Source organism: Melitaea cinxia, chromosome 3, assembly GCF_905220565.1.
Source record: "Melitaea cinxia chromosome 3, ilMelCinx1.1, whole genome shotgun sequence".
Lineage (NCBI taxonomy): Eukaryota > Metazoa > Arthropoda > Insecta > Lepidoptera > Nymphalidae > Melitaea > Melitaea cinxia.
The window spans coordinates 1,408,598-1,423,863 of record NC_059396.1 but is presented as its reverse complement, the minus strand read 5'-3'; the positions used below and the strand labels follow the sequence as shown (position 1 = coordinate 1,423,863).

Genomic DNA, 15,266 nt, shown 5'->3' with positions numbered 1-15,266 from the left:
ACCCGTATAATTGTATTTGCTCGCAAACGAAAAAAAAAATCATACAATACAACGTAAAGTAATACAACGTAAGTAGACAAAAAAAATAGACAAGTAAATACGCGTTATATTTATAAACAAATTAATTTTATGTAGAATATCCATTCATTACGTGTGCTATTTTTCGATCGGTTTAGACTACACATTATAAATGCATAACAAATAGTAAAAGAATAATTGTGTTTGCTCGCAAACGAAAAAAAAACCGACTTCAATTACATCGACAAGTAAATACAACGTAGATCGACGAAAAAATAGTCTAGCAACTACGCGTTATCAAAGATTACTCAAAAAGTAGTTATCAGATCTCGATAAAATTTATATGTGACCAGATGATAAACATCAGCTTTCGATTAAATTAAAAATTATCAAAATCGGTACACTCAGTAAAAAGTTATTACGGATTTTCTAGAGTTTCCCTCGATTTCTCTGGGATCCCATCATCAGATCCTGGTTTCCTTATCACGGTACCAAACTAGGGATATCTCCTTTACAACAAAAAAAGAATTATCAAAATCGGTACATCCAGTAGAAAGTTATGCGGTATAATACAACGTAGGTCGACGAAAAAAGCGTCAAGTAAAAATGCATTATTAGATATAACTCGAAAAGTTATTGTTAGATCTCAAATAAATTTAAATGGGACCAATTGGCACACACCACCTTTGGATTAAAACAAAATTTGTCGAAATCGGTCTACCTGGTCAAAAGTTCTGATGTAACATACATAAAAAAAAAAAAAATACAGTCGAATTGAGAACCTCCTCCTTTTTTGGAAGTCGGTTAACAAATAACTTTATACCTAAGTATTCTATATTTAAACACCAATATATTTAAATATTCTGCCACTTTTTTGAATCTTCATCTGGACCAGAGCTGGTCCTGATCCAGGTATGCCTTACCACACTTGATTATATTTTACATCAAGCTATCCTTATATGGACCAGACTTGGTCCTGATAGGGCTTGCCGGATCTAGCATGCCCCATTCTATCCTGATCCGGTCCAGATACATGAACTGGTTGAGCCTGACTTGTTTTCTAGTCAGATGGATGCTTCACAAAGTCAAGAGCATCACAAGTGTGCTGTCGAAAATGTCTCGCCGTCAACACAACGTAACCTTGGTTACCTTTTTCATCACAGGAAGACAACATTTCTTGAAATCCAATGTTATTTGTTATTTTTGGAACGAAGTTCCTTACGGGAACGATGCGGAGGGTCTAGCCGGCAAAAAACGAGCGTAACGATAATGCGTGGAGTGAGATTTTTATGTATAGTTCGTGTATGTTCGCTATACTGTGTCTAATGTATAGTCTACGTGATGACTGTAATTTATAATCTATATCTATAATATTCTATATTCTATAATATATATAAACGCGAAAGGTCACTCATCACGAAATCTCCAAAACTATAACACCTAAAAACTTGAAATTTGGCAGGTAGGCTCCTTATAAGACGTAGGCATCCGCTAAGAACGGATTTTATGAGAAACGACCCCTAAGGGGGTAAAACGGGGGTTGGAAGTTTGTATGAAAGTCCTATTTTTTTGAAGTAAGAGACTTGAAATTTCAAATGTAAGCTCTATAGATGGTGAAAAGGTCTCCAAATAATGTATCTTTAGAAATCAATCCCTATTTGGGGTTAAAATGGGGGATAGTAGGTTGGCTCACTGATCACGAAATCTCCGAAACTATAACAGTTACAAACTTGAAATTTGGCAGAAAGGCTCCTTATAGGGCGTAGACATCCGATAAGAACGGATTTTGCGATATTCCACCGCTGAGAGGGTTTAATTGGGGTCGAGAGTTTTACTGGAAGTTTACCGGGAAAACGTTGTGACACACTGATTTCAACGCGGGCGAAGCCGCGGGCACTGCTAGTTATTATATATTTTTATGAATCATTGTGAATAAAAGAAGTGTGAATTAAAAAAAAAACAATAAAAAATTTGTACCCGAATAATTATTTCCATAAACACCCACTAGTATTTTGAAATCAATATTTATGTAATAAGGAACTTCGTTCCTATTTGGTGTCCTACGACACCAACCTTTTTTTGTAAGGGTAAGGTAATTCTCCAGTGCAGTTTCTCCATATTTTAACTAAGATATTTTGTGCTGTGTCCTGTGAGTGTGTGTGCTAGGACAGTAAGGCATTTTAAATAAACGAAAAACATTGACTAAATAATTCCACAAAAGGGGCACATGTTCACCTTGGCGTTCCTGATCCTTTTATATCACTCGAGTTGTTTTCTCTCAGAGTAAAGCAAACCCGTTTGAAGTCATTTAATCAAAAGTTCATTTATTACGGGGCTACTAACAAGTTAGTCGATTGGATGATTGTGAATTTTCGTTTTCGATTCAACTAGCGGCTTTTTTCCTGGCTTCGTACCGGTGCAATTTATTATAAAAAAATAGGAGTTTAAAAGAATGTGTTTAAAACAAATTATGTTAATTTGTCAGGGCGATTTTTTTATGGTTACTAGCAATATTTTTTATGTATTATTATTATTACTATTATATTTTATATATTTTACACACAAGAAAAAAAAATGAATTGTTTTATTTTTCAAATATAAAAGTTGTTTCTTGGTAAGGGCTATATTTTATAGATTAGAATTTAGTCATTTGCTCGTATGTGGGATATATTTAATGCTAAAATTACCGAATGAAATCTAATATTACCCTCGAATTTCATAAAAAACATAATCCATTTGGAAATATAATACCAATAACGTAATAAGCGTCAAATTGATCAAATTAATTGGACCGTCCATAAAGTAGGTCATTTCCATTACCAGTTTTTTGTCTTCATTAATTATTATTTTTTGTCTTAGTAAAATTACTGTATTAATTGGAATATTAAATAACGAATTATGTATATATGCTTAGCTCTAAGATCTCATATAAAATTTTAAAATATTGTCACTCCTTTAGTAAAAAAAATGGTTATTTTATCTTTGGTACAATATCTCGAAGGTACCATAGAACGATAAACATAACGAAGGAAGAAGTAGATAACCGTAATTGAATCGATCGACTAAAGTCGGTTCGCGACGATCTCTTTCGTAATACAATTAACGGTTACGAGATTGAACCGGTTTCTATCACTTCATACTAGTTTTTTTAATGGCTGCTAACTTATTTATTGTTTGCTTACTAATATTTTTGTAAATTTTCATTTATGACGCTGACCCAGTGAATGTGACCTTCGTTTTAATGTCTTTGAGTTTTGTATATTACAAATATGCAATATCTTAGTACAAATCTTTATATATAAAAATGGATGTTTGTCTGTATGTCCTTTATACAACTATGCATTTGATCATGTTATGATCGTCAGCAAAGTGTTGCGTATGAGCTCACAAAGGTTTCGGAGTTGGTACGACAAAAAAAGCATAGCAACGCGCGCAGGGTACAGCTAGTAACTAATAAGAGGCATGCAGTAAGCTTAATGAAACTAATGAACCTTTAAATAACCCAAGAAGCCTTGAGTTTTTACTACTTGTGGCTGCTACTGACAATCTCGTTTTGACTTTAAAGTATTAATTATCTAAAACGTGACTGCAAGTTAGGCTTATTGACATCAAATATTTACAGAATCAGTCTTTTTTTTGCCGTAATTGTTAATATTTCTTAGTAGCGTATATGATATAATAAATTGTCAAGTATAAAATGCAATATTAACCGAACGAAACAAACTGTGAATTCATCTGGGCAAAAGTGTTTGCTATATGGATGAAGTCAAAAATGAACCTACCACTAATGAATAATTATTCTAGAAATAATATTTTGTTAACAGCTGTTTTATAATAAATAATAGTATCAATGTGACGAGGTCAATCACCTGTAAAAGAAAAGAAGTGTATATCGATACAAATATTCGCTTCGAGACGAAATCGAACATAAAAATAAAATAAAATATGATACTCCTTTTTATTTATATACAAAATTTGCTTCCTACTAATATGATAAATGTGAATGTAAGTTTGTTACGCTTTCACGCGGAAACCACTTAACCGATCATCATGAAACTTTGTACACATATACTTGGAGGTATTAGAAATAACATAGGATGCTTTTTATTCTAATAATTGTGTTTGCTCGCAAACGAAAAAAAAACCGACTTCAATTACATCGACAAGTAATACAACGTAGATCGACGAAAAAATAGTCAAGTAACTACGCGTTATCAAAGATTAGTCAAAAAGTAGTTATCAGATCTCGATAAAATTTATATGTTACCACATGATAAACATCAGCTTTCGATTAAAAAATCAAAATCGGTATACCCAGTAAAAAGTTATTGCGGATTTTCAAGAGTTTCCCTCGATTTCTCTGGGATCCCATCATCAGGTCCTGGTTTCCTTATCATAGTAACAAACAAGGGATATCCTCTTTCCAACAAAAAAAGAATTATCAAAATCGGTACATCTAGTAGAAAGTTATGCGGTATAATACAACGTAGGTCGACGAAAAAAGCGTCAAGTAAAAACGCATTATTAGATATAACTCGAAAAGTAGTTGTTAGATCTCAAATAAATTTAAATGGGACCAATTGGCACACACCACCTTTCGATTAAAACAAAATTTGTCGAAATCGGTCCACCTGGTCAAAAGTTCTGATGTAACATACATAAAAAAAAAAAAAAAAAAAAAAAAAAATACAGTCGAATTGAGAACCTCCTCCTTTTTTGGAAGTCGGTTAAAAAAAATCAATGCGAGTGAAGCTACGGGTAAAAACCTAGTATATTATAAAGGCCCACAATATTTATTTAAAAGAAACATTTTTAAGATAATATATTCATTATTATTATATCCTTAGGTCTTCTTTTTTAATGTCTGTCCACAATTTTTTGAACTATGAGCGTAATAATAAATATTTTCTTCTATCTTTCCAGCTACATCCCTCGCCTACGTAATCCTTAACGTCCCAACAACAGCGGTGGTTGTCAACGGTAGCTGCAACGGCACTGATCAGTGGTTGAACATACGCTGGCCGGTCAACAACGCCACGGACACAACTTACAACAACATGGTCTTCATATTCCACAACAATGAGACGACAAAGATGTACTCTCTCCGGAACCTGAACGTTTTACTGGCGCCCGAAGCGTTCCCTAATGCGTGTAAGTGATTATTAAATTGATATAAATAAAATTATTTTAAGGACACAGTTGAGTTATCAACTTGTAACCTTCAACTGTTTTTAGTTTTTTGTGAGAAGGTTTGGTATCATCTTTTTTATACCACTAGATATGTATGTATGTGTATGTATATGTATTTTAACTGAGGTAGGGCACAGCAGGAATTTCCTGCTCAAAATATGGAGCAGCCCGACTGGGGTAGTACCTCGACCTTACAGATCACAGCTAAATAATACTGCTTTCAAGCAGTATTGTGTTTCTGTTGATGATTAAGGTGACCAGAACTCCTGGGGGGGATTGGGGATTGGGTCGGCAACTTGCGCGCTTGCGATGCTTCAGCAGGCCTAGCATGCGCGCCACGACAAAATTTTGTCTACCCCTTTTCTCGTATTATCTCTCTATGTCTACAGTAGCTAACATGCGTGCACGTGATACTCTTCTCGTTACGTCAATAGAAGAGATAATCATTAAATTTTAGTGATCTGTGGTATTTATCTCTACGGAAGCTAACGTGACATCGTAATTTTGTCGAATTTAGACGTTTTAAGAAGAGAAACTTCTCGTCTTCAATATTATCGACGAGAAAGACGATAAATAAAAAATAAATAAAGCTGCGTGCATTTTTTGCATACCATGGCGTTTCCCTATTATAATTATATAATTTCGGTATACGAAGAGCGGGAAGCGCGAAAAGTCGAGTGAAGTGGCATATAATGGCACAAAAAACGTATTTGCGCCCTGTTGCTTTTTATTCTAAAACAATGCGTGATAGAATTACAATTATCTAATGTGCGACAAGATATAAAGCACAACACGAGCATGTTTTACATATATAATTAAATTCATTTACTTACGCCGTTTTATTTTCCATATTAGATTTTTTAAATTAGATATACACTTTTTATCTTAGCCAAAAGACCGAGAACATTGTTAAATAAAACATGTGTCACTCGTTTGAAATTATACTGTGAATCCAAACGTTGGTTCATCCCGGTTTGGCACGATTGGTCAATAACCTTGTAAATTCAACTTTACGACATAAGAAATAAGAGTGATATTCAGTTGTGATTATGGTTGTTAATGTTTAATTTTTGAAATTCCTTCTTTATTAAAATTTCATAATCGAACGAATTACAGTGTTTTGAATTTTGGAAGTGATAGGCGAAATTTTAAGATTCTTGTATTTCTTGTTTTTTAAATTCGTTTAATAGTTAGTTAGTCAGTGTTGTTAGTTATTAATATTTAGTTAGTGTTTATATTCATTGTATATATAGTTTAGATTTCGATTAAAAATAGTGTATAGTTAGTTTGTTTTCTTATTATTTGTTAGGACTTAGGTTTAGGTGTACAATTTTTACCTATTTAGGCATAAAAATGTCTTTCAATAAAAAAGTGAGTGAAACATCGGAAACGGTCTACCCAGTGAAAAGTTCTGAGGTAATTAAAAAAAAATACACTCGAATTGAGAACCTTCTCCTTTTTTGGAAGTCGGTTGATGAAGGGAATTATTTAGTTTACAATTTACAAGAACAAAATTCGTTATCCGCATAAACTTAAATAACAGGTTGTTATTTTATAACAGGTATTGATATCTGTTATTTTTCTATAACAGTAACAGATATAACAGGTAACATATTTCACCTGTTATAACCCACGTCTAATGCTGACAAGTGTCAATTAATACTCAATCAAAGTACTCAATAAAAAATTAAATATAATTAAACGTAGTGTAAATTTAGAATGATTCCAGTGTTGCATTATAAAAAAATGGTATATTTTTTTGTAAGGGCAGCACAAGTTTCTCTACTCGACAAGGCGAAGTCTTCGGAAGAGAATTTTCTCTCTCGTAGTGCGCATGTTAGGGTAATCGAGAAAATACTCGATGTAGACATTATCTCTCTCTCTCGTCAAGAGATATCTCGTTGTATGCATGCTAGGCCTGCTGGTGTTGCAGGCGTCTATAAGCTACGGTAATCTCTTACCATCAGGTGAGCCGTACGCTTGTTTTCCGAACTAGTGATAAAAAAAAATGGATCAAGATCAATTTTTTGGTTTGGTTTTGGGTTTAGGCTTCTTGCTTTGTAAAAAGTACAAAGTCCCGTTTGTTATCACCAACCACACTACTAGCGATCAATAATGGTGAAGAAATTATCTGTACACCCACAATGAAGGAAAGTTGTTAAGGTAGGACACAGCATGTATCCTGTTCAAAATAAGCTCTAAAGCTGACTGACTGGGGATCATAAGGGTACCTCAACCTTAAAGAAGATCAGACCTAAAAATAACATTGCTATCGAGTAGTGTTGTGTTCTTGTTGTTCCTCTGTTCTTGTATTGGTGTGTCTGGTGTTACTGGTTTCTATAGCCTACGGTACGCTTTGCTGTGTAGTTACGGCAGTAAGAATATTCCCATCCCCTCTCTTCCCGTGGGTGTCGTATGAGGCGACCAAGAGATAATACAGTTCCACGACCACCTTGGAACTTAAAAAGCCGACCGATGGCGGGATAACCATCCAACGGCTGGCTTTTGAAATAAGCAGGCTGAAGACGGGCAGCAGCGTCTTCGGTGCGACAAAGCCAGCCCTGTGGTCACCAATCCGCCTGCCCAGTGTGGTACCTATGGGCAAAACACACGAGTTTACGCCATTTTTGACGCGAGCTTGTGGAGGCCTATGTCCAGCTGTGGACTGTATTAGGCGGAAATGATGAATGATATTATCTACGGCTGGCTACGGCAACCGCTTAACTGTATATTTTTTTTGTGCTGTAGTGGTATATTGCGGTCTATTTCAACCAGAAATACCTGATTAAAATTATTCAAATTATTTTCTCAATTTCCGCAGCATCCAAGGAGCCAATAGAGCTATGGCACGGTGAGGGTTGGAAAACACCTCTTGCAACCTCCTACCGTTGCACCCCGGCCACTCAACTGAACATGACCGCTGACTCAACTAGCATGGTCGCCACGCTCACCCTCTCACAACTGCAGGAAGAAGCCTTCAGGAACTCAACTAACAAGTCATTCAGTGCCGGTGAGTTATACTTGTTACTATTCCATTCTATTCTAGTACCACTAATGCATAGTGATGATCCAGGCCCTTCAATAACGGGGGCCCCGACTAAATAGATTTGGTATAAGTCCTCCAATGAAGGGGGCTCCGACTAGATTTGGTATAAGTTATAGTTAAAAAAATTTTTTGTAAAGTAATAATTAGTCTGTAATCATTAACTCACTACTTCACTGACTAATTTTTTTATTTAAGTTGTGGTTACGCTAAGATTTTACAATAGTAGTTTATGCAACTGTCATATAATGAAGGGTATTAAAACACGAGTGTAAGTTTATGAAACGAGCGCAGCGAGTTTCATAATAGTAACGAGTGTTTTAATACCCGTGTTATATGCAGTTGCATACACTACTTTATCTTCACTAATGCAATTAATTAAACAACAAGAGTAAAAGCTGACAATAGTTTATTTATAATAATTGTTCAAATTTTGGATGGTACAATTCTGAAAGTTAATGTTAATTTTCTAGATTTTTCTGGCAAAAGATTGTGAGTTAATTTTGTTGCCAATTCTAGAATATCCGGAGGCGTACAAATATCATCGTCGCTATCCATGTTTAACTTTTAATTTATTAAATTAAATTCACGCGTACGTGTATTGTCACAGTGATTTTGCCGCCATTAAAATCTAACCAATGAGAGCGCAGCTGCGCGCATGCGCGCGATGTTATAATGAGATTTTACGATATCGATGTGGATATTATACCATCATGTGAAATTGCTTAAATTGAGTGTTTTGTTGTCTGTGCTATAACAGTAGTAATTATAAGTCAAGTATTGGAAACATAAGTAGAATGTTACAACATTAGTGTAGATAAAATGTTTTACTAAATTACTTTTGAGTCTTTGGTTATTAGTAAGTCGTTTTAATAGCTTTTGCCGTATAGGCCCCATTGTAACAGGGGGCCTGAGTTAATAATGTTATTTTACCGATACAAATAAATACAAGTTGTTATTCAGTAACTGTGTGTGCAATGCATATGAATATTTTAATAGGCGCTCTTCTATGTGTGTTAAGTAAACGATTTTTAGGTTTCTATTCAAATAATAGAGTTTTGTACAAGAAAAATTGAATTTTTTCGTAGCCGTTAGTATTAACAGTGAATTCCTACTGTCAAATTATACTTAGCCAACATTAATGTATAAAATTTTAAGAAGGCCGGGTAAAATGATACCCGACATTACAAAAAAATATGGGCAAGGTTGTGTTCAGTAGTTTACTGAAATAGGAGCTGAACTGACTGACGGACTGACTGTACAAAAAACAGTAAACTCTTTCAAGAATTTTATCTATAAAATAAGAAAATAATACAAGTAACTTGAGACGTGGACATAAATACATTTAATAATTATGTGTGATTTTAATTTTATACTCTTATGTAAATGAATTAGTCACATTCATAACGTCACACGTCATACATATTAAAATTGTATATCGTAATAAAGTTATCTCATGAAAGAAATAATAAAACAAAGTACTGCATCAGAACTATTCCAACGATCACTGCCTTATGTTGTATGTATGCATGTTGCATTACTATTGGTAATTTTTTCCATCAGTTGGTAACAAATTACGTGCTGAAGGGCCAGTTTTACCGGTTGCAGAAAGTTTATCCTGCAAATAAGTTGCGAATAGACTGAACAGCAAGGAGGTAGAATAGGATATTTGGACGTGTTCCTCATCAAACGAATTCGATGGTAAAAAAGATTTTTTTTTAACTGGTGGATACCGTCATATATTAAACAGTCTTATCAGTTACAGGTAAAACAGGCCCTAAATAGTCAAATCACTTTCTATGTATATATTTAATTAAACTGTGTGTGTGGTTTGTCTGTACATAGTAGTTATTTGAGAAAAAAAATGTATAAAGGATCTTTATCGGGCGCAATGGAAGCGTATCACGCAAAAAACCAAATCAAATTTTATTATGATATTTCTAATTTTTTTTTGAAGAACGAAATTATGGCTCAGTAGTATAAGTATGATTAAACCTATATCTTATATATAAAATTCTCGTGTCACAATGTTGGTTAAAATACTCCTCCGAAACGGGTGGACAGATTTTTATGAAATTTTATGTGCATATCGGGTAGGTCTGAGAATCGGCTAACATCTATTTTTCATACCACTATTTTAAAGGGGGGGGGGGATTAAGGGGGTTGATAACATATATGGCAAAACAACGTTTGCGGGGTCAGCTAGTAACTTATATATTATTAATTTTAGAGGAACTTTAAATAATCATTTACACATAGAGCATAGTTCTAATATAATATTGAAATTACATAAAACATTAGTCGTTATTGATCAAGATAAACCTCACTATTACTAACTATAAATGCTATATTACAAAGGTTATCAATTATGTATTTAAATGCAAACATGCAGAGTATATAAATAAACTATCATATAATATTGCTAACAAATAATCGAAATATATCATCATCATCATTACAATCTATACAGTCCACTGCTGGACACAGGCCTCCACAAGCTTACACCAAAAATAGCGTGAACTCATGTGTTTTACCCATAATCACCACGCTGGGCAGGCGGGTTGGTGATCGAAATATATAGGGTAAAACCGGGATAGATTCCTCACTTTTTGAAATAGCCATCTAATTTTAAAAATATGATTTTTATACGAATAATTTTTATTAATATAGCTAGCTCAATCCTTTATGTTGAATTATGACTATTTTTAAAACTGGTTTTTATTCTGACGCATTAGCTCTGTTGGTGTGTTGCTTGTTGATTCATTTTGATTTTTAAGTTATATCAATACTTATTCATATACTAGCTGACCCGGCGAACTTCGTATCGCCTAACAGTGACTTTTAAGTATTATCACAAATCTTTTGTATGGGAGTATAGAAAAGTGTTGTTTTTAGACTTTTTCAGGAAAATTAAATTTTTTTTTAATTTTTCTCTCCGTAAGAATCCTCGTACTTCAAGGAATAATTAAAAAAAAGAATTAGCGAAATCGGTCCAACCGTTCTCGAGTTTTGCGTTTAGCAACACATTCAGCGACTCATTTTTATATTATAGATGTATTAGTTGTGTTTAATTTATTATAAGAAAAAAGTATTTTAATCGGCACTTACCTAAACCATGGATTTATACCTAGGGGGTTCCTCATTCGGGGAGGAAATACCTAGTCCTCGGGAACATGTATGTATGTACGAAAAACTAAAAAAAAAGTTCCTACTTTAAAGCAATGGTTTTGTTTTTCGTCGATTTGTATCAGAATCTACATTCAGTATCGCTGGTTACTTTGAAATAAATAATTGATTCGTTAAAAATACGCTTTGTGACAAAAAACCACACTGAAATAACGAAAATTTACATTTTTTTTCGTAATAAAAACATACAATTACAATTTACAATATTAGTAAAGTTGTAACAGTTACTATTGTAGCCGTTATCAGCCTGCTAACAAATGTGCTTGTTATCAGACGGCCGTCATTTCAGTATAATTATATATGTTACAAATTAATCACGCTAACATTGCAAATGGAAACTAATGAAACCATCGGATGACAGTCCATACACATTCAAAATCCTTATAAAATTTAATCTAGTAGATGTCCTTTGTATAATTCCACCATTATTTTAACAGAATAGTTAGTATTTGAAAGATTCATAATTTAGTAAAATATGTATTTCATGTTAATCTTCATATAAGATAAAGAGCGACAGAAAAATGAGATGCGTAACGATGCGATTCGAAAATCATCGTATCAAAAAATCGTAAAAATAAAAAATAAAATTACAAATATAAATTTTGTTAATTTTTTGTGTAACACATCAATCTGAATTAAATTTTTAATGTCTCCTTATTTTTATAACATTTTTTCAATACACCGAAATTTGTTACAGACATTGTTATTAAATAATATATTTGGTTGGTATTTTTTATCAATCAAATTAGATTACGTGACAACGACTTCAAGAATTGCGATTCTCTGTTGACGCGTTAGCGCAACAGTAATAGCACTGGCTTGTGGTTATTGCGCTGGCGGTTGCTGGTTCGATCCCGCACATGAAATGCATTTTTATAGGCCATGCAGACGTGTGCCGTGGTCTTATCGTTTGTGCTTGTGTATTGTTTGTGTTTCCGGGCCCCTGACACAGGAGTAAATCTTGAGTGATCTTGATACTATTGAGTAACTACAAACTTTTTTTGTAACTGAACTTTTTCTGTAAATCTTACCGTTACGATAGCTCGTTTAATGAACCGGTTTTTCTATCTCGACCGATGACTTAAAAGTAAAATCAAAAACAGATTTATTCAAATAGGCCCCAAGAGCACTTCAATTAAAATATTGCATTAAAAATAATAATAATAGAAAAAATGCTCTACAACAATGGTCTCAAAAACTTTTACTCTAAAGTGCATAGTTTCTGAGATATCGTCCAAAAATGTTTTTTCAAGATGGCGGTTGAAGCTCCACCTAAATCTCATCACCTAAATCTTATTAAAAAAAAGTTAGATCGAATTTTTTTTTACTGGCCTACTACTTGAGTAAATTAATTTTTGAAGTAAAACTTCTTTACGCACACGTGACGTGGGGAGTAAGCTGGTGAATGCGTGACGAGAACGTTACGAAAAGTGTGATCGGGCGAGGTGAATGGAAGTTGCGAGGGAGATATAAGTTACTGAAGATAGAGATAGTTACGTTTCGTAAGTTTTACTTCAGTCGTGTGGTCTAAAGCATGCTTGTTTTTTTTTTATTTTGGCTAGCTCGTGAGTGCGGCGGTAGTGACGTACCCGACGCGGTCCCGATTGCGGTGGGCTGTGCCCTGGGCGGGCTGGTGTTGGTGGTGCTCGTGGCCTACCTCGTGGGCCGCCGTCGATCCGCCGCCCGTGGCTACCTCTCCATGTAAACCGGTGAGCACTCATAATTTCACACAACACTACACTCATTACTACCAACTTTAAAAACTTCAAAATCTATCCTAACTAATATTGTAATGCTGAAAATTTTCGTTTTTTAATCTCAGGAATTACAGATAATTAAAAAAAAATGTTTGTGTTGGATAGCCCATTTGCTGAGGAAGGTCATATATAAAATAAATAAATATTAAATTCATTGGATTTTGTATTTTCAGATAGAACCTGGAGAATCGACGTTCGTAGTAAAATAGACGTAGAAGTAAATAATAATATCATCGTATCATTTCATCGCATTTATCATACAAATTCATGGACTTAATTTCAATTAATAACAAATTTGACTTTTAATTTCTTTTAACAAGTAGAATTGCTCAATATTCGATATGGCAACACTCGCATGTGTGTTGCCACTTTGAAAAAAAAATAACAAATCTGATTCATACGAGTTTATAATCTCAATTTGATGTGAAAAGTTAATAAATACGGATAATTTTACAATGTTTTTAATTTGATTCGAATTATAGTATCGAAAATGTAATTTTTTACACAATGATAAGTTTTCTTTGTAGTGTATATCTAAATTAGTTTTAAACGTCAAATTTGTCCTTTCAATTGCTATTGTAAAATGATAGTTATGTAATTAAAATAGCTAAATCAGCTTCTTCTAAAGCGATTTTGCATTTTCGATACTCTATTACGAATTATTAAATTAAAAATTGAATTTAATTTAATTAAAATTTATTTTGAATAAATGCATGATATTCGCAAAATATTTAAAAAAAAAATGTCAATCTGATTCACAGAGTAAAAATAAGACTAAAGATGTATAATGATTAAAATAAATACTATATAAAAATGTGATGTTATTTACTATTTACAATTATATATCGAAACTTCCTTTTCAAACTTATATTGTCCTTAACGTCTCAACTCCAAAGATACAATTCGATATGTTATACCACGGTATAACAGAATTAATATTATGTGATTTTTAAATCTATAGATAGTTTGTTTATAGACAGTATATGTTTCTTTAATAAAAAAAAAAGTTGAAAAAAGTATTCGAATGCTTCATGCATTTTATGTAATGGCAACTTTTTCGCAATGATGATGCTTAACCTTCTTTAAAAGAAACGTATTCTGTATCAAAACATTCTGTATACAAATAATAAAAACTAAAAACATTCAATCAGTCTGGACGATGTATCTGTTGATTTCATTTAAGCATTAGTTGAACTGTATTTTTATTATATCCATAAGTAATAATATTTTGAACTGTATGTAGTACGTATAGTTACTGTGAAGATATAGTTTATCTATCGGTTTATGGGTTTTTAATAAATGTCCAGAAACATCTCGATTGTTGTGTAATGGTCGGGGAATATGGGGGAGCAATAGGGTTGATCGCTTCGATATTAGAAATTTTATATTCTTAATTGCAATTTAAAGTTACATATATTACAAAAATAGATTATTTATGCGCATAAATATACCTTTTACACATCCTTGATTCCTGACAGTATTAAGTTACTTTGTCAAGCTTGTGACAAAATGCGTACAGTACTGATCCGGTTTCCGATGTATCGTTTTCTTTGTAATTCATTACGATTTCCAGTGTATTAAGCCAAGTCTTTTATAGAAATTATAAAAAAGTATTTAATATATTGTTTAAATAGAGCTACTTAATATATTGTAAACTAAAAAAAAAATATTGTCAAATTTGACAAAAAAAAGTTACTTTATTTTGTTTTGAGTTTTTACATTTCTGTTGTCGGGGAGTCAAAATATATATTTTGTTTATATGATGTTAAATTAGTATCGAAGCGATCAGTGTGATAATTGTGATGTGCACATATAATAAAAATAAATGTTTTTTATTGCCAAAATCGGCTTTTATTTCCGAAATTCATACAATAAATACCGTACACTATTATATACACTTAAAAATATTTACAAATAATTTATTGAACACGAGCTTAGAAGCTAAATTTAATTAATTTTAACGCCTTTTTTTTTAAATTTTAGAGCCCAGATTCTGTATAATATATACAGAATAACTGTCGAAATTGACCGACTACTACATGTTAACTGTCAACTGCAAATCAGTGATGTTT

At 33.0% G+C, this 15,266-nt stretch overlaps 1 protein-coding gene across 1 annotated transcript in view; it reads left to right on the top strand.

The window, feature by feature from the left end:
- LOC123669272 (lysosome-associated membrane glycoprotein 2-like) overlaps nucleotides 1-15,038 on the top strand; it is a 33,946-nt gene extending 18,908 nt beyond the window's left edge. Inside the window, exons 3-6 of the mRNA XM_045602884.1 lie at nucleotides 4,942-5,169; nucleotides 8,030-8,218; nucleotides 13,000-13,146; nucleotides 13,368-15,038. Coding sequence (XP_045458840.1) covers nucleotides 4,942-5,169; nucleotides 8,030-8,218; nucleotides 13,000-13,142 — 560 coding nt within the window. The 3' untranslated portion in view covers nucleotides 13,143-13,146; nucleotides 13,368-15,038. The remainder of the gene's footprint in view (nucleotides 1-4,941; nucleotides 5,170-8,029; nucleotides 8,219-12,999; nucleotides 13,147-13,367) is intronic.
- The last annotated feature ends 228 nt before the right edge of the window (nucleotides 15,039-15,266 follow it).